Below are 25,840 nucleotides of genomic sequence, written 5' to 3'. Positions count from 1 at the left end.
CTGCGTCATCAGTGCCCATACCCGAGGCGGGGTTGGCGAAAGGGCCTTTCTGTGTGGAGTTAGCATGTTCTCCCCGTGTCCCCTAGGGTAGGTACCCTCACAAAAAACATGCAGTAATCCTGGTCTCTAAAACTACCCCCCCCTGGCCACCCGGGCCGGGGCGCCTGATGGAGGGGAAAGGAACTGCATGGTCGGAATAACGTATTCCTTCCACACGCTACGTCCGGCCGGGGAAACTTCCCTGTCAGGTGAAAAGAAGCAGCTTGGACTCCTCATGCATAGAAGGAAGCATGAGGTCAGTCCGCTGCCCCCCCAGGTTGGCAGAGGAAGTGTAGTGCCCAGTATTACATTAGATGAAAAAATGGGTTGCAAAATCGTGGGATAAAAATTATTAGAATATTAGCATTTAGAGCAGCCCAGTTATATTGTTAGTTTGTTACTAGTGTTGTTATCATTATCAAAGGCACATAATGGTGATATAAGTCATGTTGTTGATGTTTACTTGTTAAAACAGTTACTATATAGCTACTAGTTTTCAACTGGTGGTCCGTGGACATATTCATTGCATGTTGTCCATGCACTCGGTAATTATTATTAGTTTTTCCATTATTTGATTTAATTTTATTTTGGAGACATTTGGTATTTGTGTGATATGAGGACAGTGAAATTAAAGGCGTTATCATTATCAGTGGTCATTTGAGGAGGCTAGGCCTACTACAAGGACATTTGACATGTCCACAGACTTTTTCAAACACAGTGCCGTTGTGAAGTTCAGAGCTGAGAGTAAAAGCTAAATTTAATTTACCTTTTGACTCAGGCCCGGCGCCACGAGGGGTCAAAGGGGGTACTTGACCCCTCAACCCGACCTCCTTGACCCCTAAAAAATATATATATATATAAAACTACCTTTTGTGCTGGATTGGTTTTCTAGTGATATTTACAGGCATGCAAGGAACATCTAAGATGCATCATGGCCATCTCCCATCTGGAAAGAACAGGAAGTACGACATTCCTGAGGCACAGGAATTTCAACACATGTTAATTCGGATTCGGATGAATAACCTATTCCTTCCACTCGCTACGTCCGGCCGGGGAAACTCTTCCCTGTCAGGTGAAAAGAAGCAGCTTGGACTCCTCATGCATAGAAGGAAGCATGATGTCAGTCTGCTGCTTGATTTAATTTTATTTTGGAGACATTTGGTATTTGTGTGATATGAGGACAGTGAAATTAAAGGCGTTATCATTACCAGTGGTCATTTGAGGAGGCTAGGCCTACTACAAGGACATTTGACATGTCCACAGACTTTTTCAAACACAGTGCCGTTGTGAAGTTCAGAGCTGAGAGTAAAAGCTACATTTAATTTAGGGGTGCTATTGATGCAGTGGTTTTGTAATCACGTATCTCTGTGATGATATTCCCACACACTGGCCTGCACAAGGCGTTGTGAGCTTGTAGATCGCCTATTTTCACAATATTTATCTGTGGAACCGAGTCAAAGAAAATGTAATTCAGTCAGAACTCTTAGAATGAATTTAGAATATGTATTAAGCATAATTTATATATATATATATATATATATGAAGCATAGATTGGCGTCAGGGCGGTGTCCCTATTCATTCATAACATTTTTTTAGCAAATCAGACACAATACAAACATACAATACATTACAATGCAAAACAAGACAAGACAGACAAACACAAACAACAAAGTTATTAATACAACAATACAACATCAGAGCCAGGGGGGATTACAAAAGAGTGAAGTCACCATAGTCACAGCAGAGTAATCTAGTAAGAGAGTGGTGACACGCTTTGATCTCGCTGCGGCGATAGTTCCAAACATTGCTCCTATGGCTGGAACTATTCCATTGAGATAGAATGAGCACTTCCGCATTCCATTGTTACAATGAGAGTCAACGGGAGTGTCAGAGTCAACGGGAGTGTCATTACTCTCTTATGAGTCACAGCAAAGATGGTTTATGTATGAAGATGGGCCAACTTCATTGGAGCCACTAGAGGCGAAATGGTACACAAAGCCTACAATGGTCTCCTAAATATAGTAGGCGTGGTTTGCTTCTCCCCGACCTCCACCCTCCCCCCTGACAACAACACTGTTTCCACACTCAGTCTAGTAGGTGGCGGTAATGCACCATTTAGGTTTGCCGACCGCCATGAAACCCGGTAGAAGAAGAAGACAACAACACTGACAAGTCATTTAACAAAGTACATTGAAAACAACTGACAAGGTGTACTTTTGAAAAGTCCTCCAACCATATAAATTCATGATTTGGATCTATCTCATTAAAAAGTCTCTCCCTAATAGAGTTGTAGAATGGACAATAAAAATTTCCTTTAGATCACACAGACTACATAATCTATCCTCCTCAACCGTGCCTACATATCTGCCTGTCTCAATATGCAGACCATATGGGGTCAGAGCCCCCTATGTGTTGTCTGTGAAATTGCAGATGGACAGAGAGAGGCTTCCGGACTCATCTCAAATCTCGCGAGAGTTTGTTGCTGGGATAAAGAAATGTCATTAACAAAGTAGATTTTCTCCTGGTTTGTCTCGCTAAAAGAAGCCATTTTACTATGAATATCTTGTAAATATTGTGTGCCTTGTGATGATTTGGTCCAGTATTTAGTTCAGTGACCATGGAGTTAAGGAATGGTTCAGAAGCTGTGTTCACGTTCACTCTCCCATTGGAAATGAATAGACTCCAACATTCTTCCTGTCTCCTAATAATGTTACCGCCCACCTCACGCAGATACAGGAAGTAAGCAAAGTTGGCCTCTCTTGCTAATTCTCCTCTTGGGTCACAGTAACGCAACAGCACCTCATTGGTCGGGAAAACTTCCTGCTTCATCTCCCTTCTTCCTGTCAGATTCAGTGTTGCCATGTCCGCTTATTATAAGCGACCTAACCTCGCCTCACCAGGCTTTCCACCTTAAGCGACCACCTAACAGGGCTTGTTTTTCTCTAAAGTTGCGGGTCGTGGTTTTTTGGACTTGTTTCCTATGTTAAATGTTTAAACTTTAAACCAGTGTTTCTGGTTTGCCGACGCCCATCTCTGCCGACGCCCATCTCATCCAAACATTTTATGCCAGGGTCCAGGGATGGGACCGCCGGCGCCCCAGGGCCATACAAGATGTTTGTTGTTAAAATGTTTACAAAACATTCCACATTTTTAAACATTACTTCAAGATTTTTTGAAAATAACCGATCTCACAACGCGTCGCATCGTGAGTTTATAGATCGTCTATTTTCAAATTTGTACAGTATGGGTTTGTGTTCATAGACCTGGTTGCTTGCTTGTTTCTCTCGCAAAACCTGGCAACACTGGTCAAATTACAGTAACAACACAAGGAAGAAATCAAGCAGTTTATGATGAATGGCTGTTTAGAATAACAGCCACACGCCTCCAACCACAACATCCTCTTTTCCTCCAACCGGAGCGTCTCTTTTTTATTTTGTCGCCGTGAAGTCTTGAAGAACAGAACCCCAGCTGCGGCGTCGGTCGGGGGAACGGAACGGTTGTTTATTATTTCTCTCAGCCACCATGATGGCGTCCAGCTACAACGCCAAGGAGGAGGACGGGAACCACTCCGGGCCTGCCGTGGGGGGCACCGCCGCGGCGGCCGCGGCGAAGAGCAAGAAGCCGGACAACACGGCGTTCAAGCAGCAGAGGCTGCCCGCCTGGCAGCCCATCCTCACCGCGGGCACCGTCCTCCCGGCCTTCTTCGTCATCGGCCTCATCTTCATCCCGATCGGCATCGGTCTCTTCGTCACGTCAAACAACATCAAAGAGTTTGAGGTAATAATAATGATAATAATAATGAAATAATAATATAAAAAGTGTAAATATGTGGACGAGATTCTGCACGACATCAAAGAAGACAACTTTACTTGCTTTAAATGCGGCTGCTGCCTGCTGCAATGTCAAGAAAGGCTAACGTTAAGAAAGGCTATATCATCATAGATGTAATTTTAATATTTTATATCTACCATATGAAAATGTGAAAATTGATCAAATACATCTATTATAGTCTTGATCCAAGACTACTATTATTATAGACTTAAGAGACAGTTTAAATCACACTAGAGACAACAAGTCAATTCCCTGTTGCTTGCTGTGTTAGCCCGTCTCCGGACCCCCCGGGTTGAGCTCCTTACGTAAAGTCATCAAAATGTCAGAAACTTTAACGTAGGGTTCCGAAAGGAGCTATTGCTGTGTATGAATACCAGTATTTATCACTATTTGACAGTAAATAATAAACTCCTGGGTCTTTTTTAATATCTATCTATCTATCTATCTATCTATCTATCGTTATCTTCTGTATCTATATCATCATCTTTATTATTGTGATAATGATTATGTTGGCAGTGGCAGTGTGGACCATATGGGGGCCATACCACACTTGCATTTCGCTGCCTATTCACTGTATTACCGGTAGTTGACATTGACAAATGAAACCTATTAGCTGTTCCCTATAACATTGTGGGGATGAATGGGAGTGACATACATTTTGAAGACCTAGCTGGAGTCCCTTTATTGAATTTATACAAAATGATAAAAGTGTTGGTAACCTACTGCAACAGGAGGAGGATGTGGGGATTGTGGTCTCATTCAGTGACAGACGGTGACCCCGATTTTGAATATTTCCTGTGATGATTGAAGATACACACCCATCATCTATGATGTATATGTTTTATTTTGTTTTACTTTATGTTTTTGTCTTTTTATAGTTTAACTAATAACTTATTATGCTAATGTTACTATGATGTGTTTTGTTTTTGTTAATATGTTTTTCTGTAAAGAAATACATGCGTGTCCTTGTTTAAGGGGATCTTGGGATGGGGTGGGGGGGGTATCAGGTAGGGTCGCCCCTAAACCATCTCGCCCCTCGATGTTTCTGCCGACCGCTCGGTCCGACAGTTCTTATATTCTTTATTTTGTTTTACTGAGAATATGGTTAGAAATAAGTTTAGGATTAGGCATAGTTTTACTGGGGTTAAGTTTAGGTATAGTTTAGGTTTAGGCATAGTTTAGGTTTAACCGTTTAAGCATAATTGACTTAGGTTACTTTAGGACTACCTCGCCGCGCAGTTCCGCCGGCTGTACGCCCGGGACGAGTTGGTAAAGGGGCGAGTCGTTTGGTATTCGTAGGGGGATGTATGTATGTATGTGTGTGTGTGTGTGTGTGTGTGTGTGACAATTATAACAAAATAACAAAAGACACATTGTAAAACAAAATTACAAATTAGTTATAATTTGCAGCAATGTTTTGTTCTTGTTTTGTTTTTTGTTTTGTTTTTACTGTAACTTTGTCAACTTGTGTGTTTTCAGATCGATTACACTGGTGATGACAACGTGGCTCATCCATGCTACAACTGCGCTCAAAACTTCAGCTTCAACAGCACCACGCTGTGCAACTGCGCTGTGAATTTTACACTGGAGCAACCATTTGAGGTGAGAAGAGCTCCTTTGGGCCCAAGACTGATAAGCCCATTCAGGACAGGGACCCCTTCCCCTTTTGGTGTTTTTAAGCATTGTTTTATACTTTAGCCGTTGAAAAATAGCATATCTATATCGTGGCACCAAGTGCCAGCTTTTAGGTCTGCTATTTCTGAAAAATCATGAAAATGTAGTGCAAATCTTTGAATATATATTCTTTCAGAGCAAACGTTTTTAACTCAAATCTTTGCTTCTGGGGGGGTCCCTGGAACAACATATTTTCAGATGGGGGTCGGCGGCCAATTAATATATTTTTGGGCGTCCTTGACATGAAAATGTTTGAAATCGACTGACATAGAAACATGGGTTTTTCAGAAAACTGTCAGGATTTGTAGAATCGTCCTCAGGTCTAAATGGGTTAGTGATGCTGTCGATCAGTACAATAAAATCTTCTGTATTGGTTTAACTGAAAGAATGTACAAACGTACATTATCTGAGTTACAAATGGATACAATAAAACAGAGGATTTGACTTTGTACCACATTACCAGAAAAGACATCTGGCAGCAGATAAATAAATGGTAAATGGTGCATTTATATAGCGCCTTTATCCAAGGCGCTTTACAGAGATTGTGCATTACATTCATTCACCCACATCGGGAGCAATTAGGGGTTCAGTGTCTTGCTCAAGGACACTTCGACAGTAACTCTGGGGGAGCCCGGGTTCGAACTGGCAACCTTACGGTTACCATCCAGGCACTCTACCCCTCAGCCACATGCAGATGGTGTCCATTAGTCATCTATTTGTGTTTGAAGAGACACTCAAGCGTTGGCTCGAGCACTCATTATAATTGATTAGTGCTGTTAAGAAGTCAATCCAGCAACATCTCCACAAGGCTGTTATCGATTACTCACAGAACCCCCTGCACTTACATTGTATTTTTAAGTCTACCTTTCATCTCAAGCGCTTCTGGAAAACGCCAAAGAGTGATAAATGCATTAAGCCTAGCTGTGGCAGATTTATATGTTGTTATTTTAGTGTAGTTGGCTCACAATTGTCCTGAGAAACAATCCTCCCTGGCTTCAGTGGCTTGTATACATACAGTATTCGTATTCTACTTACTGCTGTATATGTATTGGAAGAACAGCTGGTCGGTTTATACAAATTACCAAATTAAGCCTAACGATGAAGCAACAAGGCTACAATCACGTATCATGAAGCTACAAAATGACATGCGACACTTCCCGTCACTGCATGACGGGTATGACGCGCTACGAAAAAGTTGAACTGGCTTCAACTTTTTTTCAGTGATCCAATGACGCAGTGAAGTGTCAATGGCTTCAACCTTTTTTCAGTGATCCAATGACGCAGTGGAGTGTCAATCAGTCGTATGTTTTGTTTTCATCACTTCCACTCCACTTCTCTGTCTCCCTACAAGATCCTGCTCTGTTCCATAAAAGGAAGAAAATGTCATTCTTGCCATTAACCAGTTCCCTGTGCTATTTAACCTGTGTGGTAACACTTCAATGACGACTCGGCAGCAATGTAGCTGAGACACGCATGGTCGTTTTGAAGCTTTTGTCGCCGACTCGCCGCTAGTTGAAAGCAGCATGATGCAACCTGCACGGTGCATTGTATGTTGACTAAAACAGAACCTTTTGCTAGACTGTTAGAAAAATAAACTGTTCTGTGTGGTGAATCATACAAAATATTTCTTGGTATATCTACATTTGCCTCTATTGATATATCTTCATTTCCACCTCTCCTCCCTTGCAGAGCAATGTCTTCATGTATTATGGCTTGTCCAACTTCTACCAGAACCACAGGCGTTATGTGAAGTCGAGGGATGACAGCCAATTGAATGGTGACAAGTCATCTTTGAAGGTATGCCACCAGATCCTAGGCTCATGAACAGTTTGTCTCTACATATTTGCTCTGCCCAGTTGAGTCTGCAGGAGCTATGACTATGATGAGTGATTTTATTTACTACTTTTTTTATTTTTTTTAATATTGGCTTACGCTAGCTTAGTTCAGACCACATATGATGAGACATTGGCACTTCAACAGAATCCCCCATAACATTTACTATTTCCATAGATTGTCAACCTATTTTTATTATAAAATTATTATCGTATACTCTAGTCTAGGCCACTGGTTCCCAAACTGGGGGTCCCCAGATTACAATTTACAATTTAGGCATTTAGCAGACGCTCTTAATCCAGAGCGATTTACATTAGGCAAGAACAAAAGCATGGGAATACATCACATATATAAAATGCATTTATCATGAAACATGCGTAAGCTAAGAACGTAACTAGAACATATCTATATAATGACACTACATATAAACTATACATATATACTATACTATGCTATACATATGTACTATGATGTGCTATGACTACATACAATGCAATTATTGGGCTGTCTACATGACATGCTATAAGTCTGTTTCAAATGCTATCTAAGTCTAAAAGTGCTATCTAAGGGGGTAGGATAAGTGCTATGGGCCATGATGGAGTCTGAAAAGGTGGGTCTTCAGACTACGGCGGAAGATTGGGAGTGATGCTGCAGTTCTGATTGCAGCGGGGAGTGCATTCCACAGTTTTGGGGCCAGAAGGGAGAAGAGTTTGGGATGTGTGGAGCGTTGTCCCGGCGTTTTTAGTGAGGGTACTTCCAGCTTTCCCGCGTTGGCTGATCTGAGTGCGCGGGAGGGTTTGTAGGGTTCAATCATGCTTGCAAGATATGGGGAGCCATACCTTTGGTTGCTTTGAATGCCAGCATCAGAGTTTTGTATTCTGTGCGGGCAGCGACCGGGAGCCAGTGCAGGGAGCGGAGCAGGGGGGAGACATGTGAGAATTTTGGCTGGTTGAAGACCAAACGAGCTGCGGCATTTTGGATCAGTTGGAGAGGCTTAAGTGCACATGCCGGTAGGCCAGTAAGGAGCGAATTACAATAGTCAAATTTTGACTTGACTATTGTCTGGATTAGGAGCTGGGCTGATTCCTGGGTGATCATTAGCTTAACATGCAACATTGTTTTCTCACTCAAAAGTAAACAAACCAACATGCAGTCTATACACTAAAGGGTTTCTGCACATTTCTCTGAAGTTACAATTTGGTGACTTTTAAGACCTTTTTAATATCAATTTGTCAAATATTAATTACGAAAGAAGCAAACATTGTGAAAAGGCAATCTTTTTTTAATAAAAGGCCCATGCATCTACAGACTGTCTGTACTTTGCCTAGACAGAAAAGTTACCATGGCAGATTCATGTGAGCAACATCTTTATGTGATCAGAAATGTGTTGCTTGCGTTTCAGCAAGTTGAATCTCTTATAACTCAATCAGCTGACCTGGAACTGGGTGATCCAGGCCACTGTGATATTTCTCTGCAACATTATAATACGATTTTGTTGCGTCGCGATCTTTGGTCTGAACTAGGCTTTACAGCCTTTCTTTTTTAACCACTAACTTTGGTGCACCTATTTTGATGGACAATCTAGAAGCTCAGCTCACAACACTTTGAGTTTGTAAGATCGGCCTGTCCATATCCTTGCGATAAATTCAATTTCTACATCACTATTTTCAGAACCCAAGCTTTGAATGTATGCCTTACCGTACCAGTGATGGCCTGCCTATCGCTCCATGTGGTGCCATTGCAAACAGCCTTTTTAATGGTGAGTAACACTAACGTAGCAGCATTTGTAGTTTTGCATTTTTATTCTCATCGGTAAAAGGAATGTTGATGACATCCTCCTTCCCAACCAGAACCTTGTATCACATTGACCTGTGGGAACACATTTTTTTTAATGTTTTTTTGTGTGGCTTTCGCCTTTATTTTATATGTATGTTTTATGGAGGGATAGACAGTAGGCTGACAGGAAATGGGGAGAGAGATGGGGGGGGGGCATGCTGGATTACCAGCCAAGGTGCCTGGACCGCTGAGCCACGGCCCAGGCCACAAACTTTTATGTTTTAACAATATTTCTGATTCCTAGACACTCTGGAGTTGTTTCACATTGATGCCAACAATTCGAAAAACCGCATTCCTCTGGTAAAGAAGGGCATCGCGTGGTGGACAGACAAGCACGTGAAGTTCAGGAATCCTGGCGGAGACGGCAACCTCACCCTATCTTTCCAAGGTACTTTACATGCCATACAAATGACCTGCTTGACAAACATAGCCAGTGAAGACGCTATGATAACAAATGCATTGCCCTTCGTCCTCTCCCAGGCACTAACAAGCCGGTGAACTGGAGGAAGCCGGTGTTTGAGTTGGACCCAGAGGACCCAGACAACAACGGCTTCATCAACGAGGACTTTATCGTGTGGATGCGCACCGCCGCCCTGCCCACTTTCCGGAAGCTGTACCGCATCATTCAGAAAAAGTCCAGCATGACTCCAACTCTGCCCAGTGGCAAATACGTCCTCGAGGTCACCTATAGTATCCTTTTTATTTCAGTTAATAGGCAATGTTTGTACATTTCAAATAAGAGTCAGCCCTTACAGCCTGCTTCCCTCTTCCTGAAATTGTCCGTAGTTTCTAAAGCAGTGACTTGTAATCAAGGTAAAGTTGTCAACAATCAATATTTTAATGTACTAGCCATATAAATGTTTAAATTCATATATTTTAGGTGAACCATTTGCACCCTCCTTTACTTTTCACTTGATCCTGAAGTTTACTTTCCTTTAACCGTATGCATCAGATTACCCTGTGCGTAGCTTTGGCGGCAGGAAGCGCATGATCCTGAGCACCATTTCCTGGATGGGGGGAAAGAACCCCTTCCTGGGCATCGCGTACATCACCGTGGGCTCTGTTTGCTTTTTCCTCGGGGTGGTTCTGCTCATCATCCACCACAAATATGGCAGCCGCAACAGCAGCCCAGATATTCCAAACTAACTTCTTCCTATACAGAGCTTCCTATAACCTCATGCTTATGTCACTTTTCCATACATAGTTGTGGCACGCCACGCCACTACTCTACTCTGCTCAGTTTATTTTGGTTTTCCACATAGTACCCCCTCCTCCTGCACTGGGGCCCCCTCATAGTACCCCCTCCTCCTGGGGCCCCCTCATAGTACCCCCTCCTCCCGTAGGCTATCGTCATATGAAAACTGTCCGTCCAAAGTGCTAATGATGTCTGGATATAATCTCCATTTTAACCTATACTGTACATGCCATTAGTCACAGTTTCGGTTGTCATTAGTTCACCCTCAGAATGACTTTTTTCTCCTAACGATTACTCACCCCAAAGAGTCCTTTGTGTCTCCATTTGGACCCACTGCTGGTCATCAAATTATTGGTTTAGGAATGCGATAAAAACAACAACAACAACAAAATAATCCATGAATTTGAGTAATCGATAAGAAAAAAAGTTATTTTGTTTTGGTAAACTATCCCTTTCAAGGTAAGAAATAGGCCATGCAGTTGCTCAACAGTCAACACTGATTAATTTCTCATTTTCAACGTCTGGTTTAAACTTTTTTTGTCTAAGAGCGCAACACAGAAAGTGACAAACACGCTACCCGACAGGAAAACAAATAATCAAACCAGATTTTTCACAAAACTGGTGATGTGCCCCTACTGCTCTGTGCTAATGCTATATATTTAAGTGCAATGGATTATATATAGACAGACAAAGACGGAGCAGGAAGCTAATGTTAATAAAGGCTACATCTTGTTACTCTTAGAGCTAATCGTCCTTATTACAGTAAACACTGTAATTTATGAGCTTCCATGCAGTCCCATCCATAGATTCTCGGACAACCAGTAGTCGGCAGCATTTAGATGTCACCGTTTGGTATGGTCAAAACCATGGACAGCGGCGCATTTTTCAGAGAGAATAGCCAACAAAGATTCGACTTATTATGGGTCGCTATGGCGTGCGTGTGCACTCGTCCTTGTACTGGGAGTGACGAAGACGCTGCCTAGCAACCAGGTCAGTGTTGAATGTTGATTTTCACTCTAACCGCTCCATATCGATAAAAAACATTAAATGACGGAGTGTTCCGTCAGAAGCAGACAATCATTGGATTTCATATGACGGAGAATTCTGTCAGAAGCAATTAATTTGTTAAGTATGGGATACCTGGTGCCAGGTACTAATGGAAAGGCAAATGAGCAGGGTAGAGCCATGGCATGGCGAGCTGGGATTATGTATCGCCAAAGCACCATTAGTCTCTCAAGCCATTAGTATCTCTTCCACAATTTTCGAATGCTACATAATGTGTAATGTGTGTCTGTAATTCCACATGGTATTCAACCAATAATGACACATGACAAATTGTATTTTAAAAGATGATGTTTTTGAATATCCATTTTCGGTAAGCAGCTAGGAATTGACTAATTTGGAGTCCAGTACATTTACATGACCGCACAGGTCAAACACAAGTGGGGAATTGACATGCCATCCACTTTATTTTCTACAAATTTTCAGAGCTTTCGAAGTACGGATATATTTGAAAATTGTGAGAGACATTGCATCTGTCTTGAGAGACCACTTCACGCATGCCTGGGCGCCCAGTGGAGCCCCATTCTGGACTGCTTGTCAATTTCAGCCTGAAATGCACTGGTCCTTGTAAATGTATGTTTGTGTTACGTTGGAATACTCGCTAACCTCCCTCGTATGAGGACAGCCGTTGCTTTACTGCTGAGTTTTGCACTCTGCAGTAAAGCGACTGCTAACCCTCAGTGTTAACTGAGGGCAGCAACCACTGTGTCAACACAGGGAGAGGGGTGATGGTAGTCAGTTCTTCATCCACTACCTTCGGAGACTGCATGGTCTTGTATAGCATTGGGGACTGTGTCCATTGAGAGGGCAGTCTATGAGCTGAGGAGTGCTTTGGATATCACATTCAGAGCATTTGCACGCAGCGTTTATTGATGCCCACATCGGTTACACGAATAAATATTGTTAAAATGGCATATCTACAAGCTCACAAAGCCTCACATGAGGAGTTTTGAGCTTGTAGTGTAGACTGTCTATTTTCTAAATTATTCAAAAACTGTTAACTTGACAATTTTGCCAATGTTTGACCAGCTTTTATAGGATAGTTTGTTGATTACGTTTGAGCAGTAATGGTTTTTTTTTGAGGTATTAAAAAGTTCCATAAACAGTCGGTCAACTGTCATCTGGGATGCCCCCCCCAAAAAACATCTGTACAGGTTGAGAACCACTGGTTTCAAGTCACCAAAACTGGGGGGGGGGGCTAGGTTCATGTTATCATAATAATAATAATAATAATAACTTTATTTGTACAGCACTTTTTTTAAAAACAAGTTTACAAAGTGCTACACATACAATACATAAACAGGCAATTCAAATCAACAATGGAAATTAATAAAATACAAAAATAATGAAAGACAAGACAAAAAGAGAAAGCAGAAACTGGGTGTTCATTCAAACTCATTAAAAGCTTTTCTATAATAGTGGGGTTTTAGGAGTTTTTTAAAAGTGGACACTGAAGTGGTCTGTCTAAGTTCCAGTGGTAGTTGGTTCCACAGCAGTGGAGCCCTAGCAGCAAAGGCTCTGCCACCTTGCGTCACCAGCTTTGTGTTGGGGGGGTCAAGTAAGACTTTGCCTGCTGATCTAAGGTTACGGGAAGGTATGTGCGGGCTGCGGGGACACCTTCTGTGTTGCACCAGAATTGTGCCATCATGCTTGGCTAACATTGAAGGTCATGGCATGAGTGTTGGAGCCTTGGATTCTGTGTCTATGTGCATGTGGTGTAGCTTCAAGATGGCTGCTGCTGTTCAATATCTGTTTTACTTTGTATTTATCCATACTGTATATATTGTGTTCTCTGAGAAGTGCGTTGTGAATGGCTTGCTTATTGAAGGATGTATATATTTTACATTTTAAATTGAGATTTTAAAGTGAGTTTTGGTGGCCATCCTGTACTGTAATATGTCCTGCTGATGATTGTATCACTGTGTCCCACTGACACATACGTCTGGCTGTTTCAACTTGGCTTGAATATTGGACGGAATGCTCAGTGGGTTAGTATGCTGATGGAAAACATTTATTAAGTATTTTACTCTTGCAGAGGAAATAGAAGGTCAATGACAAATTATACCAAAAATAAAACTTATTTGTCCATGGCACTGTTTGGTTTCATACAAATGTTTGTGTGGATTGCGGCATTCCTAAGGTTTTGTTTAACTGATGAGCTAATGCGTATTTTTTGCGAATACTGTCCAGTCTTCTGTAAAGGTTTTGTAAAGGTAATCTATTTTAATTAACTTAATCAAATTCACTCTTGACCAATGATATGCACTTTAAAAGTGTCTATTTTTGTTCTTTCTAAATGCATTATTAATCAGGAGTTCTGGTGAGTTGTTTTATGACCATATTAAAAATACATTGGTCAATGTGTTGGTAATTTGATTAGATATAGTTAGTTATATGCAAATAACATTGACAAAAAAATGTTGCTAAATCATTGCAATGAACACTACATGTAGGCTATATGTAGTACAAACATCTAAAGTCTGAAATCCTTTTTTTGTTTTTTAAATTATTATTAATGCAGATGCCAATTGTCTGACATTTTCTGTCCCTTCATAGCTTTATAGTCCTGTGCATCATTCATGAAGTGTTGTCGTCATGCTTGACTACAGCTCTTCACCATACTGTAGCTTTCCCTTAGGCTGCCATATAGAATATAACAAAGTTATTCCAGTAGGCCTACATGACTATACAGTATTTGCATAAACGCTAAAAGCATTTTCTCAGTAACACTTCCTCCTGGTTCGGCTTGTGGTGTGGCTGACTTGACACAGACTTGTTATATGAATAATAAAAAATATTTGCACAGTTATAACCTAAGGAAAAAAAATAAAACTAGTGAAATAGCAGATATATAGTACATTTCACTATAAAATAATTACATTTATATCATTTAAAAATAGCCTAGGGCTCAAGTGGTTCATTCTATACTATAGGCTATAGAATCTATAGCCTTCGGAAGTCCCTGTAAAGGTAGTGTTGTCGAAAAAGTACAATATTTGTCGTAGTGGATTGGAAGTCTACTACAAATAAAAGTTTGGTTTACTTATTACAGTCGGCTGGGCCCATTCACTCCGGAGCAATAGGTGGCGGTAATGTACCCAACGTCTCTTGAGTTTCACAGACAGTAAACGTAGAAGAAGTTACCCATACTTGTGTCCTTGTCGTGTGCTCTGTGTGATAAACCAGGATTATCCAGGATATATCTCCACAAACATTCTGCCAAAATGTACAGACAACTTATGGTAAGATATGAAATTATCTACTGTATGTGTTGCAACGTGTTTCTACTTACCCTGAAATGTTTTAATAACGTTTACATTCAATATAAGTACGACAAGTTGTCAATGTCTTTTACTAGCTTAGCATACTAGCTGCAAACACAAGCTAGTACGTTAGTAGCCCTGAAACATGACTGTCATGATTATCATGTCATGTGAACCATGGCTAGCCTAGTACGTTAGCAAATTAATGTCTGGATCAATTCATAATTCATAAACATAATCAAATGGTAATGTTTGTTCGTATTTTGTCATTAGTGTTGGGCAAGCTACCTAAAATACATCTATAAACTAAGCTAGTAGTACTATAGTTTACTCAGTCTTCCTCAAAAATAAATACATGTACAGTATGTGTATGTATTAGCCCTGAACCGTCATGAATAATCATGATGACAGACGTGAGCGTCATGTGAACCATGGCTAGTGTATACTATGTATGTAGTTGTACCTGAGTTACAATACAAGGTTAAGCAGAAGGGAGTTCCAACCGCGCCTCTAGCCTATGGCAGGCCAGTCTGGTGCATCTCAGAGGCAGCCTCTAGCCTATGGCAGGCCAGTCTGGTGCATCTCAGAGGCAGCCTCTAGCCTATGGCAGGCCAGTCTGGTGCATCTCAGAGGCAGCCTCTAGCCTATGGCAGGCCAGTCTGGTGCATCTCAGAGGCAGCCTCTAGCCTATGGCAGGCCAGTCTGGTGCATCTCAGAGGCAGCCTCTAGCCTATGGCAGGCCAGTCTGGTGCATCTCAGAGGCAGGACAGGTTACAGGAGGAAAGGACGCACTCCAGTGACTGGAGCAACTCGGCCCTTATTTTATTATCAGGGTGCAAGTAAAAAATCACACCCGTGTGAACTGAGTGGTGCAACTCCCCTTCGTCATTGCCTGACGAAGATGTGACTGAGACTGATACATCGACGCGTTGTCACTTTTTTTACTTGCACCCTGTGACCCTGATAATAAAATAAGGCCTTAAACTGTCTGAGTTGCTCCAGTGCCTCCTTTCCTCTTACATTAAAGGTTGTTATCTTTCAAAATACATATTGCATATACACTGCAATTTACTTAGTAAAAGTAACTAACTACAATTGAAGTTACTTTGTACCTAATGTGGCTGAGGAGGAGTCCCTGTGGGTTATGACATTGGTAAATGGTGCATTTATATAGCGCCTTTATCCAAGGCGCTTTACATAGATTGTGCATTACATTCACCCACACCGATTGCGGTGGAAGCCATGCAAGGTACCAACCAGCACATCGGGAGCAATTTGGGGTTCAGTGTCTTGCCCAAGGACACTTCGACATGTAGACAGGAGGAGTCAGGATTCGAACCGCCGACCCATGGATCATTGGACGACCTGCTCTACCTCCTGAGCCAGTCACCCCACATTGAGTGATAGGGTGGTGTAAACAGGGTGTGCAGTGCACTGGGCAACCTACTTTTATCAGACTGGAGTGATTTATCATTGCCAGTCAAGCTGAACAGTGTATATTATTCATCACTTTGCTGACAATCAGAATAATGCCAAAGTGCACAGAATAAGTCAATCAGTTTATATTAGTTATGAAATGAAATTAACTAAATTCTGTTCCTAACCATCTGTGGAGGAAGGTTTTATTTACATCAATAAAATATGTCTTGTCATTTTCTGGGGGTTAATAATGTTGTTAATTTGTTATTGATCTGCAAAAAGGCCTGATTGCCCAACTGTGAATTATGTCGTTATTGTGATGGGTAGTGATGTAGCAGACTAGCAGTAGTTTTTCACAAGCTACCCAGGAAAATGACTTCAATTAGCTGAAACCTAGTATGTACATAATTTTATTTTACTTTATAGTCTTGGGAATTTTGTCCTCTCAGTCTGCATTTAACCCATCCATGAGGAGCAGTGAGCAGCCAGCCACCGTGCAGCGCTCGGGGACCAACTCCAGTTCCTTGGTCAAGGGCACTGGCATTTGTACCAGAGCATTCAGAAAGTTGTGAAGTTCCCTACAAGCTACTGGGAAAAAATGTAGTTAAACTAGTAGTCAACTCCTTTATAGCCAATCTACTTCCCAGCACTGATCACTTGAAATTAAATTAATTAAGCCATGTTTGGTAAGTGTCACCTTTTGACCCCCCCTCCCCCAGCCCTCTCATTATCTCTGCAAAAGGAATGCTAGGCACTTGTCTTTTAATAACTAAACCAAAACATCCCTCCTTTTTTAGGAGATTTTATCTGGCACAGGTAGCACAACAATGTTGTCCAAAGACTCCAAACACCTCCATTGTTGTGCTGCCCGCGCCAGATAATTAAATCTCCTAAAAGGACATTGAAGTGAGTGCTGGCCTGGTGATGGTTTTGTTTGCTCTCTCTATCTCTCTCTCATCTATATAATCCACCTGTGGTTGTCATTGTCATCCATCGTCTCGTGGGTTTGCTCAAATTCCTGTCATTGTTTCCTTGTGTCAACAGGGTCTTCGGCAGCTGTCCAAGCGGCCCTTCAGCGGCAGTGCCCGCAGACAGATAGAGAACACAATTAAAGATAAACAGAAGTTCTTTCAGGTACAGCATAGCATCTCCAAGCCTAAGCAGGGCATTGTTAGCAGCACTTAAGTAAAATCCTCAGTGTTATAAAACCCTGACTTTTCAAATGTAATGGTTACATTTGTACATTCTCAGAGGTACAGGATTCTACTTTTGTATAAGCTTCACTTGCCCAAGTGACCACTTTAAAAGAAGAGGCACTGTTTGTTTGACCCAATTACCTGTTTGGATAATGACTCTTCCACTTCAGTGGGACTGTTTGTTTAAAGGTGAACAATGTAACTTTAACAGTAAGCCCACATGGTTTTGTTTGCGTCAAAGAGAAGGCAGGCATCAGCTACTTTCAAATGATGGAAATGTGAAAGAAAAGTACCTCTGGTATAAATTATATGGCATTGTTATAAACAATATGTTTTACATTTGGAAAATCAGAGTTTGAAAGGGAATGCCCGCCCCCAACAATTGCTAGACTCAAGAAAAGTATTATGTTTTTTCAAGTTTGGTTTACTTTTGAAGTAAACTTGCCAAAGAATATAAGTATGATTGACAAAAACAACAATCTGGACACGACTCGCATCACACACCTTTCATCAGTTGGAAACATGTTACTTATGTGGAGTAACGGCTTCGCCAATGTCGTAAAAGTAGACACGATGTTGTCTTTCGAGAAGGGTCTAAGACCACATACAGTATGTGGTGTAGTACCTAGTTAGCTAATGTTTGTTTTTGAGAAAATATGCAGATTTTCTTCATGCTTTCATTGTCTCCACCAGGCCGAAGGAGGCCACAACCTGACCTGGCCTGGTGGAGACCTGTGCCCCGAGGGGCACTTTTTCTAGTTGCTGCTGTTTTTATGAGTTTATGACAAAAGAAGCCAACGTGTTTTCAGTTAGTGCTGATGCTGAATTAATGTAACGGAAATTGTAGGCAGAGTGCCTCTGTCCAAAAACTTGAGTGTCTCGCCACTCAGCCAGATAATAGTTACTTAGTAAACAATATTCTCACGAAAATAGACAACAGCGTTGTGAGCTTGACTGTAGATCGGCTATATTGGGGGCCAGTTCAGTGCCCTTGTGTTTAGTGTCGGCCCTGAGATTGGGAGGTCAGGGTTTGATCCCCAGCCTCATAACAAACACAGTAAATACCTGTATGGGACCCTTGCTTGACACTCAGCACCAATGTTTGGATTGGGGGTATGTCAGATGCCCTAGTATGGGCCCCATGGCTCGGCAAGGCTAACGGAGCGCAACCAACCAAGTATAGAATCAATCAGGCAATACCGTTCAATTGAAAACAGTCATACATCCTTGTATGCATTCTAGTGGGTTATGTGATAACAATATAGGTGGATCTAGTTTTTTAGAAGCGGTGTTATTTTTTTGTTTATATTTGAGAAACCGTTGCACCGATTTGGGCTAAAACGTATACAAAAGGTGACATGGTATAAATTGATTTTGAAAATATGTTAGGATGTATATTTTCGAAAGGAGAGGTTGCACAAACTCGTAGTCCCGATGCCTGTTTTGACAAACGGGTTGTCTTCTTCAGGGTATATGTATATTTTCAACAGTATGAGGAAGAGAAAGTGTAATATGTAACGCATCTAAAACCCACACAGTACGTCAGTCTTAATGTTTTGGATACAAAACATACAGTTTAAAATGCAGCCTGATTTTTGTGTACAATGCAGAACCCAATGTAATACTGAGTATATCTCCCAATTTGATCATCTTGTTTACTCTTTTTCTGCCCTTTTAATATTGTCGTTTAATACGTTTTCATTACTTCTAAGTAGGTTCATAAAACCTCTAAGTATAAATAATGTTAAAGTGTGTACTTTATTCCTAGGTTCTGGAGACTTGTTACAGTATGTCTCTTTTGTAGCCTGACAGATAAGTATATATATCATGGTTTTTGTCGCTACTGTAGGTTGTAATTGCGGCTGAACATGTACTAATTTTGCATGCAGCGTGATAAAGCAAAAAGCCTGCATCAAATCGATGTTCCAAAGAGGAAGGTTTTGCTGATCCCTGCAATATATAGTACTAGAAATAACCATGTCCACAGCTGCTGACAGTCTGACACCCAGCCTACTTTTGCTTTTTAAATCTCATATAATAGTTCGACATCATTGCTCCTGCACTGCATACTATTGTATCTTAGTTGCTTTGGTGATCTCTTTTGATGTAAACGGTAAGTTTACCGCCTAGCTGTTGAGGTGGTGTGAGCTTGGAAAACAGCTGAACATTAACAATGTAGTAGGGAAACACTTGCACATTACTTTGAAACGCATGATGCTCTTTATTTTAGATTTTGTTCCCCATACACAAATTGGAATTAACTTTATATTTGTTTCCTCGCAAGCTAATATCCGTATTATGGAAAAGCGCTTTTAATTTTGAAAGTGCAAACATTTATCCTTATTGTGTGGGCTGTGAGTGAGGCTGTTTGACTGATGTGTTTGTGACGAGGGAATGACCTGCCTCCTGCATTAACAGGAAGACAACGGCGTCCCCGTCCACCTGAAGGGAGGCACCAAGGATGCACTTTTGTACAGAGCCACCATGGGTGGTAGTATTGTCGGTATGTCCTTTTTAACAGTGTAAAATAATCAAGTGTATGTTTTTTGTTAAATATCTATTTGGATTGCAATAATTTGCTATAGAGTGTTAAGTAACAGGGATCATGGCAGCTCTTTAGTAAACTGAAAGTACAATTTCAGTGTGCAGACTAAATGCAACTGGAACCCGTCACTATAACATTAGAAGCTGATAAATTATCTTTTGGGGGTTCTCTCTTCCCTGAGAATTAGTATCCTGAGCTAAAATATATGTTCTGCTTTAATAAAGAGCTGGAATGAGGGGAAGACCCCTGTTACTGAACAAACAAGTATGCTAACATTTAACTGTCTTATGTGCCATCTTTTTGTCCATTTTTAATGTTTGTTCTCTTCTGTTTGATCTCTTCACAGGCACTTGCTACCTTCTATATATGTTGTATAATGCTGCCATGCCCAAGAAAAAATAGTGAACCACCATACTGGAAAACTAGACTTTATCTAGTGGTTTTAAAGCGCTTGAATATAATTCACATTACTCTCTTCTCTGTTGTGCAGATATGTCATCTGGGAGATTATTTGTCCTGTCAATGTCAATATGTTTCATGCATGGGATCATTATTTATTGATTGTACAATTAATGTGCCAGAGATAATAAATTATATACCAGAGTTCAGTAGTGTTTGTCTTTGAAATTCATGCTTGCTTGAATCTGACCACTTACTAGCCAATCCACTTTCCACTGTGTTCATGGCATTGAAAACACAACCCTACCATGAACTGATTTCCCTGGCCCACAGATCAAAGCATCCTGTGCCAACATTTAATTAAAGTAAGGTGTGGTTGCTGTGAGGAGTACCTAAAGATGCCAAAAAAATAAAATGACGACGTGCTTGGTTAAACAGCTGGTCTATTCCTTATGGCAGTGGTTTGAGTAAGCCTGGGACCGAGGCTATTTTCAATCAGTGGGCCGGGGACCACGAGTGGTCCTTGAGATGGGTTCCAGGTGGTCCCCAGCTAAATGATGGAGAGTTGGTAACCAAATGAACCCCTATAGGTCTTGAACTCTCAAGAGTTACATTATTGTCAAACATCTGCATTACTTAATCTCCTAGTGGTACCACTACCAACATCAATACAGAATGGAATTGTGGACAATCTTATCCAACGACAAGAGGCTAAATGCCATCAAATGCAGAATAAATAATTGGCCTTGATACAAAAATGGTTGAAAACCACTGCCTTGGTTTTGGTGATTAAAGGGCAACGCTTAAACCCTGATGTGCATGTGTTCGTTTTGAACACTAGAGGGCACCAAATAACTACCCAATAGCCTGCAACAATGTCATGCTGGCAGCCCCTTCTGTATTGATAGTATTCAACAATTCAGATGTATGTAGCCCTACTTTTCTTTTCTTTTTTTTTTACAAACAATATTTTTGACAGACCAATAGAGGATGCCGATTAAATTAACTGTCAATGTAATTCTCGATATATAAAATTACACACATGATACGCGCACACATCTGTCGACTATCTAGGCTACTGCATGTGTGTGTGTGTGTGTGTGCGAGCGAGAGAAAATAAATTTCACGCATATGCTCGTGTGTGTGTGTGTGTGTGTGGGGGGGGGGGGGGGGGGGGGGGGCTCGGCTCATAGTACCAACAGTTTAACTAACAAATATAAGTTTGATTTAGTTTGAAATGAAAATGTGCATAAAATAAATGTATAGGCTACGCCACGACAATGTGTGTAAAGCATGGTCGGGACGTTGAGCCCCTCGCCAGTTGGACGCAGCCAGTTTGCCCAAATTGCCCAAACTGTGACCCGAATGTTTATTTAGCCACTTAAAACTGATCATAATCTCCATGCCAGAGGAATGCAGAGAAGAATGCAATGTTTCCAGAAGTTCCATAAAGTCTCAAGGGGGGTGTTTGATGTTTCATACCCCCCGTTTCGTAAGAAAGCCCTATGATGGTAAAATGAGAGCTGGGAACTGCCCCCCCTATTAAGTAGCCGGTTGTGGAAAGATTCTTCCCACTTGGAAAGAGGCTTTTCCTTCTTGGACATCTGCTAGTGGAGCTTCCAGTAGCCGGAGAGGAGAGAAGGGTCCACCCAGCTCCTGAAAAGTTCTCTGATATAGTTGTTGGGAGGCTGCACTCAAACTCTGTTGGTTCATTTCTTGGGTTGATTAGGTGAGTTGGCATTCCCTTCTTTTGTGGCTTAATGTATTGTACTTTATTATGAATGGGAGCGTTTTACTTTGGCGAATTGATTCATTTTGTGGCATTTTCCTCCCAAATTTCAGGTCGAATTTTGATACACATTTAACGGATTTTAATTACACTTTTCAGACTCCTTTTTCATGATTTTAATTAACAACTTGCTTGGTTCGTTAGTTTAAATGAGTTGAATATCTGAATGAGTTGAATAGTCTGTTTTACATTTTGAAATCGATCCGTTAAAAACATTTCTGAATCAATTAGCCTAAAAGAATGCAGTGGCAATAAGCTAATTCGTTTGACTTTGATTCGTCTATAGTTATTTAAAGTTCTTGTCAGCTCAATGTAGATGGTTAGCCTAATTTATGTCGAAGTTTGGAACTGGGACACAGGTCTAATTGTGATTATTATCATGAGGTGAGGTGGGCTCCTTATTCCGAAGGGCCACAGCGGAGCAGTGAGTGAATGTTCCCCCTCACTGCAGTGTGCCTGCTGTTGCACTAGGCGGGGCACGTAACCTATGCTTAAGATGGCATTTGGCTTCAGAGTTTTACGAATATGGCGAAGTAACGTCCTTTGCAGAAAAAAACAATAATTCGAAATTGAATGATGACAATTATTCTTGGTTTGTTAGTTAGACGGTTGATTTGAAGGCTTTGAAATACCGCCCTTGCTGTGTATCATCTCCCTTAATGTCAAAACGAGGGGCACACAGATAGTCAGGTTTGAATTAAACGTGTCAATCTGTCTGTCATACCGTGGGTTCTTAAATTGAGGCACTTTATACGCCTATAGAGGCCTACTCGTGCCAGGTTCTGTGCCCATCGCGGCTGCAAGACTCATGCACCTTGCCTGTCTGTCCCTCAGATTCATTTATGCGCTGCTGACCCACGACAGCTAAAGATGAAGATAGGGCTTTCATTAGCCACCGCTGCCTTCGTTGCAGTTCTGTTCTCCTCCGTTGAAGCTCAAGGTAAATGCGACCACCCCCTTCCCTCCTCTCACATCATCACTCTCTCTTTCTCTCTCTCTACCCTCTCTCGTTTTCCTATCACTGTATCTTTTTCACTTATGCAATAATTATTACAGGGTTTGAGCTGTAGGTTTTTTTTGTTTTTTTGTTTTTTTAATTCAGAGCCATCATTATGGAATTACTGCAAGTGTCTGTGTTGATCATTTGAATAAAGTTATATCCAGTTTCCTGTGTATGCTAATTAACTGTGTATGGTTAGCCTATATGTCAAATGACTTTTGTTATATTTCTTTTATCTGGTGTGACATATGTCCTTTTGTAGTTTTGGATGTGTCTCTATCGCATAAATCTGTTCTAATTAGGCTGGAATTATGTTGGTTATGTAAGTCCAGATACCATTTTCTCATAGAGATTTGGCAAGGATAAAACACCACATTTATTTCATTTACAATTTACGATTATATGCCTTTCAACAACAGGGCATATAGCCTACCAGAAATACAACAACAGGGCATATAGCCTACCAGAAATACAACAAAAGTAATTTAATTGATTCATGTTTCCTGTAATTGTTTATTGGTTTCTCTCTTACATTTGATTTTATGATATAAGGCTCTACTCTGTGTCCAAACCAAGGTTTGGCAGGAATACTGCCAAATCCAGCTGGGCAGATATATCAGAGCCCTCAGTTATAATTTAGTAATGACTCTTGATGCATTAAGGTTTAACTAGTTTTCTTATTTGTAAGTCCAGGCTGAAATGGTTATATACTGTAGCTGTGGCAATATTGCTATTCTGAATTCTACACTAAAGTGCAGTAGTCATTGTTTGTATATGTAGAAAGAGTTATTACATACTATGTAATGAGTTAGATTGAGTGTTAGTGTTAATTATCTGTTGATAGTTGATAGTTTAAACAAAATGTCTCTCTGTGAAATTTGATATACCAACATTTTCAGTCCAAATAATACCGAAAACCCAAAATGGAAAATGGAAAAAAAAATCGAATTCTTTCCCCCTGAAAAGTCTTCCGCAGGGGGAGAGTCTAACGTCTGCTCCCATATATCTTCACTAACGGAATGGAAAGATGTAATACGAGAATCGCAAATTAATCCTCAGACAGCGCAAAGACAAAGAGCCTTTCTCGGGCTTCTTTTTGCGGGCATTCGAGAAAACGCTGAGTTGCAATCCATATGGAAAGTTAATATGCAGTAATGTTTAATGTCAGCACATGTTGTGGAATTACTTTGGCATCTGTTCTGCCTCTTTGGGAGAGTCAGAGTTCTTTCCCTCCTCTCTCTCTCTCTCTCTCTCTCCTCCGCCTCCTCTCACTCTCCTCCTGGCAACAGCAGGAGACTTGACTGGCTGGCTGGAGACAGAGGTTACAGAACAGTAGCCAGACCCGGGGCCCCTAGACGCCTCTGAGGTGTCCTCTGATTAGCAGTTGGTCAGGCAGACATCTGTTTATACCTGACGAGGGGGAAACCTTTTATTTAGATAATATCCCTTCCTCCAACAAGGGTTTTAATTTTATTTATTTTAAATTGTTTACACAACTGTGCCGTAAATCAAAGACATTTCCAAGCGTCTTGCAGTGGGGGGAGTAGGGGGAAGAGGGGGGGGGGGGGGCTATCCTTTGGAGAGTCAAACGGGTTTTCTCGTGTGAATGAAGACCACCACCACCACCACCACGATATTCTCTTCCAAATGTTCAACATCATCCGCTGTCACACCCTTATGACTCCTTCCTTACCTACCTACACTAACACTGCCTACCACAACTATCCTTATTGTGTACTGTACACACACACACACACACACACACACACACACACACACACACACACACACTCTCTCACGTATTAGCACCCGTTACGTTAACATCTCTAAAGTTCGTTTGACGTTGGCGATGAGCACTTGTGGATTCAACAGGGGGAACATGGCCCAGGCGGGGCCGTTTGAGTTGAAGTGCCAGGTTGGTTATTTTGATTCTGGTGGCCTCAGGTCCTGTCTTGTCATCTGCCTGTGCATTCAGTGTGTCCTGAACTATGGCTTCTTCCTCCAAAGTGTATTTTACAATGATATTCTCGCATCCCATTGGCCCAGCTGCCATCTCAATAACGCATGCCTCTATTATGACATCCCATTGGCCCAGCTGCCATCTCATCCCATTGGCCCAGCTGCCATCTCAATACCGCATGCCTCTATTATGACAGAACGATTCCAGGTGAAGTGGATCAGTCTCCTGAATGCATGCTAAACCTTCTAGCTTCTATCATCCCCCGTTACCGACTGGTGCCGAGATGAAGCACTAGGATGCATCTAGAGTAGTGTAATCTGCCATTAGATTAGTAATTTTCTAGTTCCATAAGAAGCTTTTGTCCCACTATTCAGTTATTTATTGTTGTGTAAAATTAATATTACGCATGGATATTTATGCATTATATTAATATTTAAGCTCAGATTTCGGGTCTGACCTTTAAGTCTAATATTGTTTTGAAGCTTTGATGAAATTTTACGGCAAAATTACTTACTAATCCAGTCACATTAACAGCAGTCTGATTCATATCAATTACATTACTATTGTAATGTCTGCCTTTAACACAGTAGCCTCTGAGTCTCACCCCCCTCCTCTTTCCCCGGTTACTAACTTACGGAGGTTGCATGCCAAGAACCAATGAGGAAGAATATCATTCTACAATATGTCTTGTCATTTCTGTCTGTTTGGTCCCGATTGTACATGGAAACTCCCATCCAATCAATCAAAGTTGTTGACCCAAACAACTTTCTCCTGTACATGATGCATGACGGCTGTGATC

General features: G+C 41.2%; 3 protein-coding genes across 4 annotated transcripts in view; all 3 read left to right on the top strand.

Annotated features, from left to right (window-relative positions):
* The first annotated feature begins 2,976 nt into the window (after nt 1–2,976).
* On the top strand, nt 2,977–13,560 carry LOC306941625 (cell cycle control protein 50A-like). The gene is made up of 7 exons (XM_079527176.1): nt 2,977–3,816; nt 5,350–5,472; nt 7,234–7,341; nt 9,049–9,136; nt 9,458–9,601; nt 9,694–9,903; nt 10,166–13,560. The coding sequence occupies exons 1-7, from the start codon at nt 3,562–3,564 to the stop codon at nt 10,357–10,359; spliced, it is 1,122 nt and encodes a 373-aa protein (XP_079383302.1). The 5' UTR covers nt 2,977–3,561; the 3' UTR covers nt 10,360–13,560.
* A 985-nt stretch (nt 13,561–14,545) lies between these two features.
* Nucleotides 14,546–20,496, top strand: LOC306942184 (cytochrome c oxidase subunit 7A2, mitochondrial-like). The gene is made up of 4 exons (XM_079527943.1): nt 14,546–14,712; nt 17,197–17,286; nt 19,767–19,851; nt 20,240–20,496. The coding sequence occupies exons 1-4, from the start codon at nt 14,695–14,697 to the stop codon at nt 20,293–20,295; spliced, it is 249 nt and encodes an 82-aa protein (XP_079384069.1). The 5' UTR covers nt 14,546–14,694; the 3' UTR covers nt 20,296–20,496.
* Nucleotides 20,497–21,897: 1,401 nt separating this feature from the next.
* col12a1a (collagen, type XII, alpha 1a) overlaps nt 21,898–25,840 on the top strand; it is a 97,703-nt gene continuing 93,760 nt past the window's right edge. For both annotated transcript variants that reach the window (XM_079527922.1, XM_079527921.1), the window contains exons 1-2: nt 21,898–22,021; nt 22,916–23,021. In XM_079527922.1, the coding sequence (XP_079384048.1) occupies nt 22,952–23,021 (70 nt within the window). In that variant the 5' untranslated portion in view covers nt 21,898–22,021; nt 22,916–22,951. The remainder of the gene's footprint in view (nt 22,022–22,915; nt 23,022–25,840) is intronic.

Source organism: Electrona antarctica, assembly GCF_951216825.1.
Source record: "Electrona antarctica genome assembly, chromosome: 18".
Taxonomy (NCBI): Eukaryota; Metazoa; Chordata; class Actinopteri; order Myctophiformes; family Myctophidae; genus Electrona; species Electrona antarctica.
The sequence above is the reverse complement of the archived record's forward strand: the minus strand, read 5'-3'. Positions and strand labels throughout refer to the sequence as shown.

What these genes read in the sequence shown, in the direction of transcription:
- LOC306942184 (XM_079527943.1), top strand. An exon ending in ATAAACAGAAGTTCTTTCAG is followed by an intron (nt 17,287 to 19,766) that starts GTACAGCATAGC and finishes CTGCATTAACAG; the next exon opens with GAAGACAACGGCGTCCCCGT. An exon ending in CATGGGTGGTAGTATTGTCG is followed by an intron (nt 19,852 to 20,239) that starts GTATGTCCTTTT and finishes ATCTCTTCACAG; the next exon opens with GCACTTGCTACCTTCTATAT.
- LOC306941625 (XM_079527176.1), top strand. Translation starts at nt 3,562, where the DNA reads ATGATGGCGTCCAGCTACAACGCCAAGGAGGAGGACGGGAACCACTCC. An exon ending in ACAACATCAAAGAGTTTGAG is followed by an intron (nt 3,817 to 5,349) that starts GTAATAATAATG and finishes GTGTGTTTTCAG; the next exon opens with ATCGATTACACTGGTGATGA. An exon ending in CCTCACCCTATCTTTCCAAG is followed by an intron (nt 9,602 to 9,693) that starts GTACTTTACATG and finishes GTCCTCTCCCAG; the next exon opens with GCACTAACAAGCCGGTGAAC.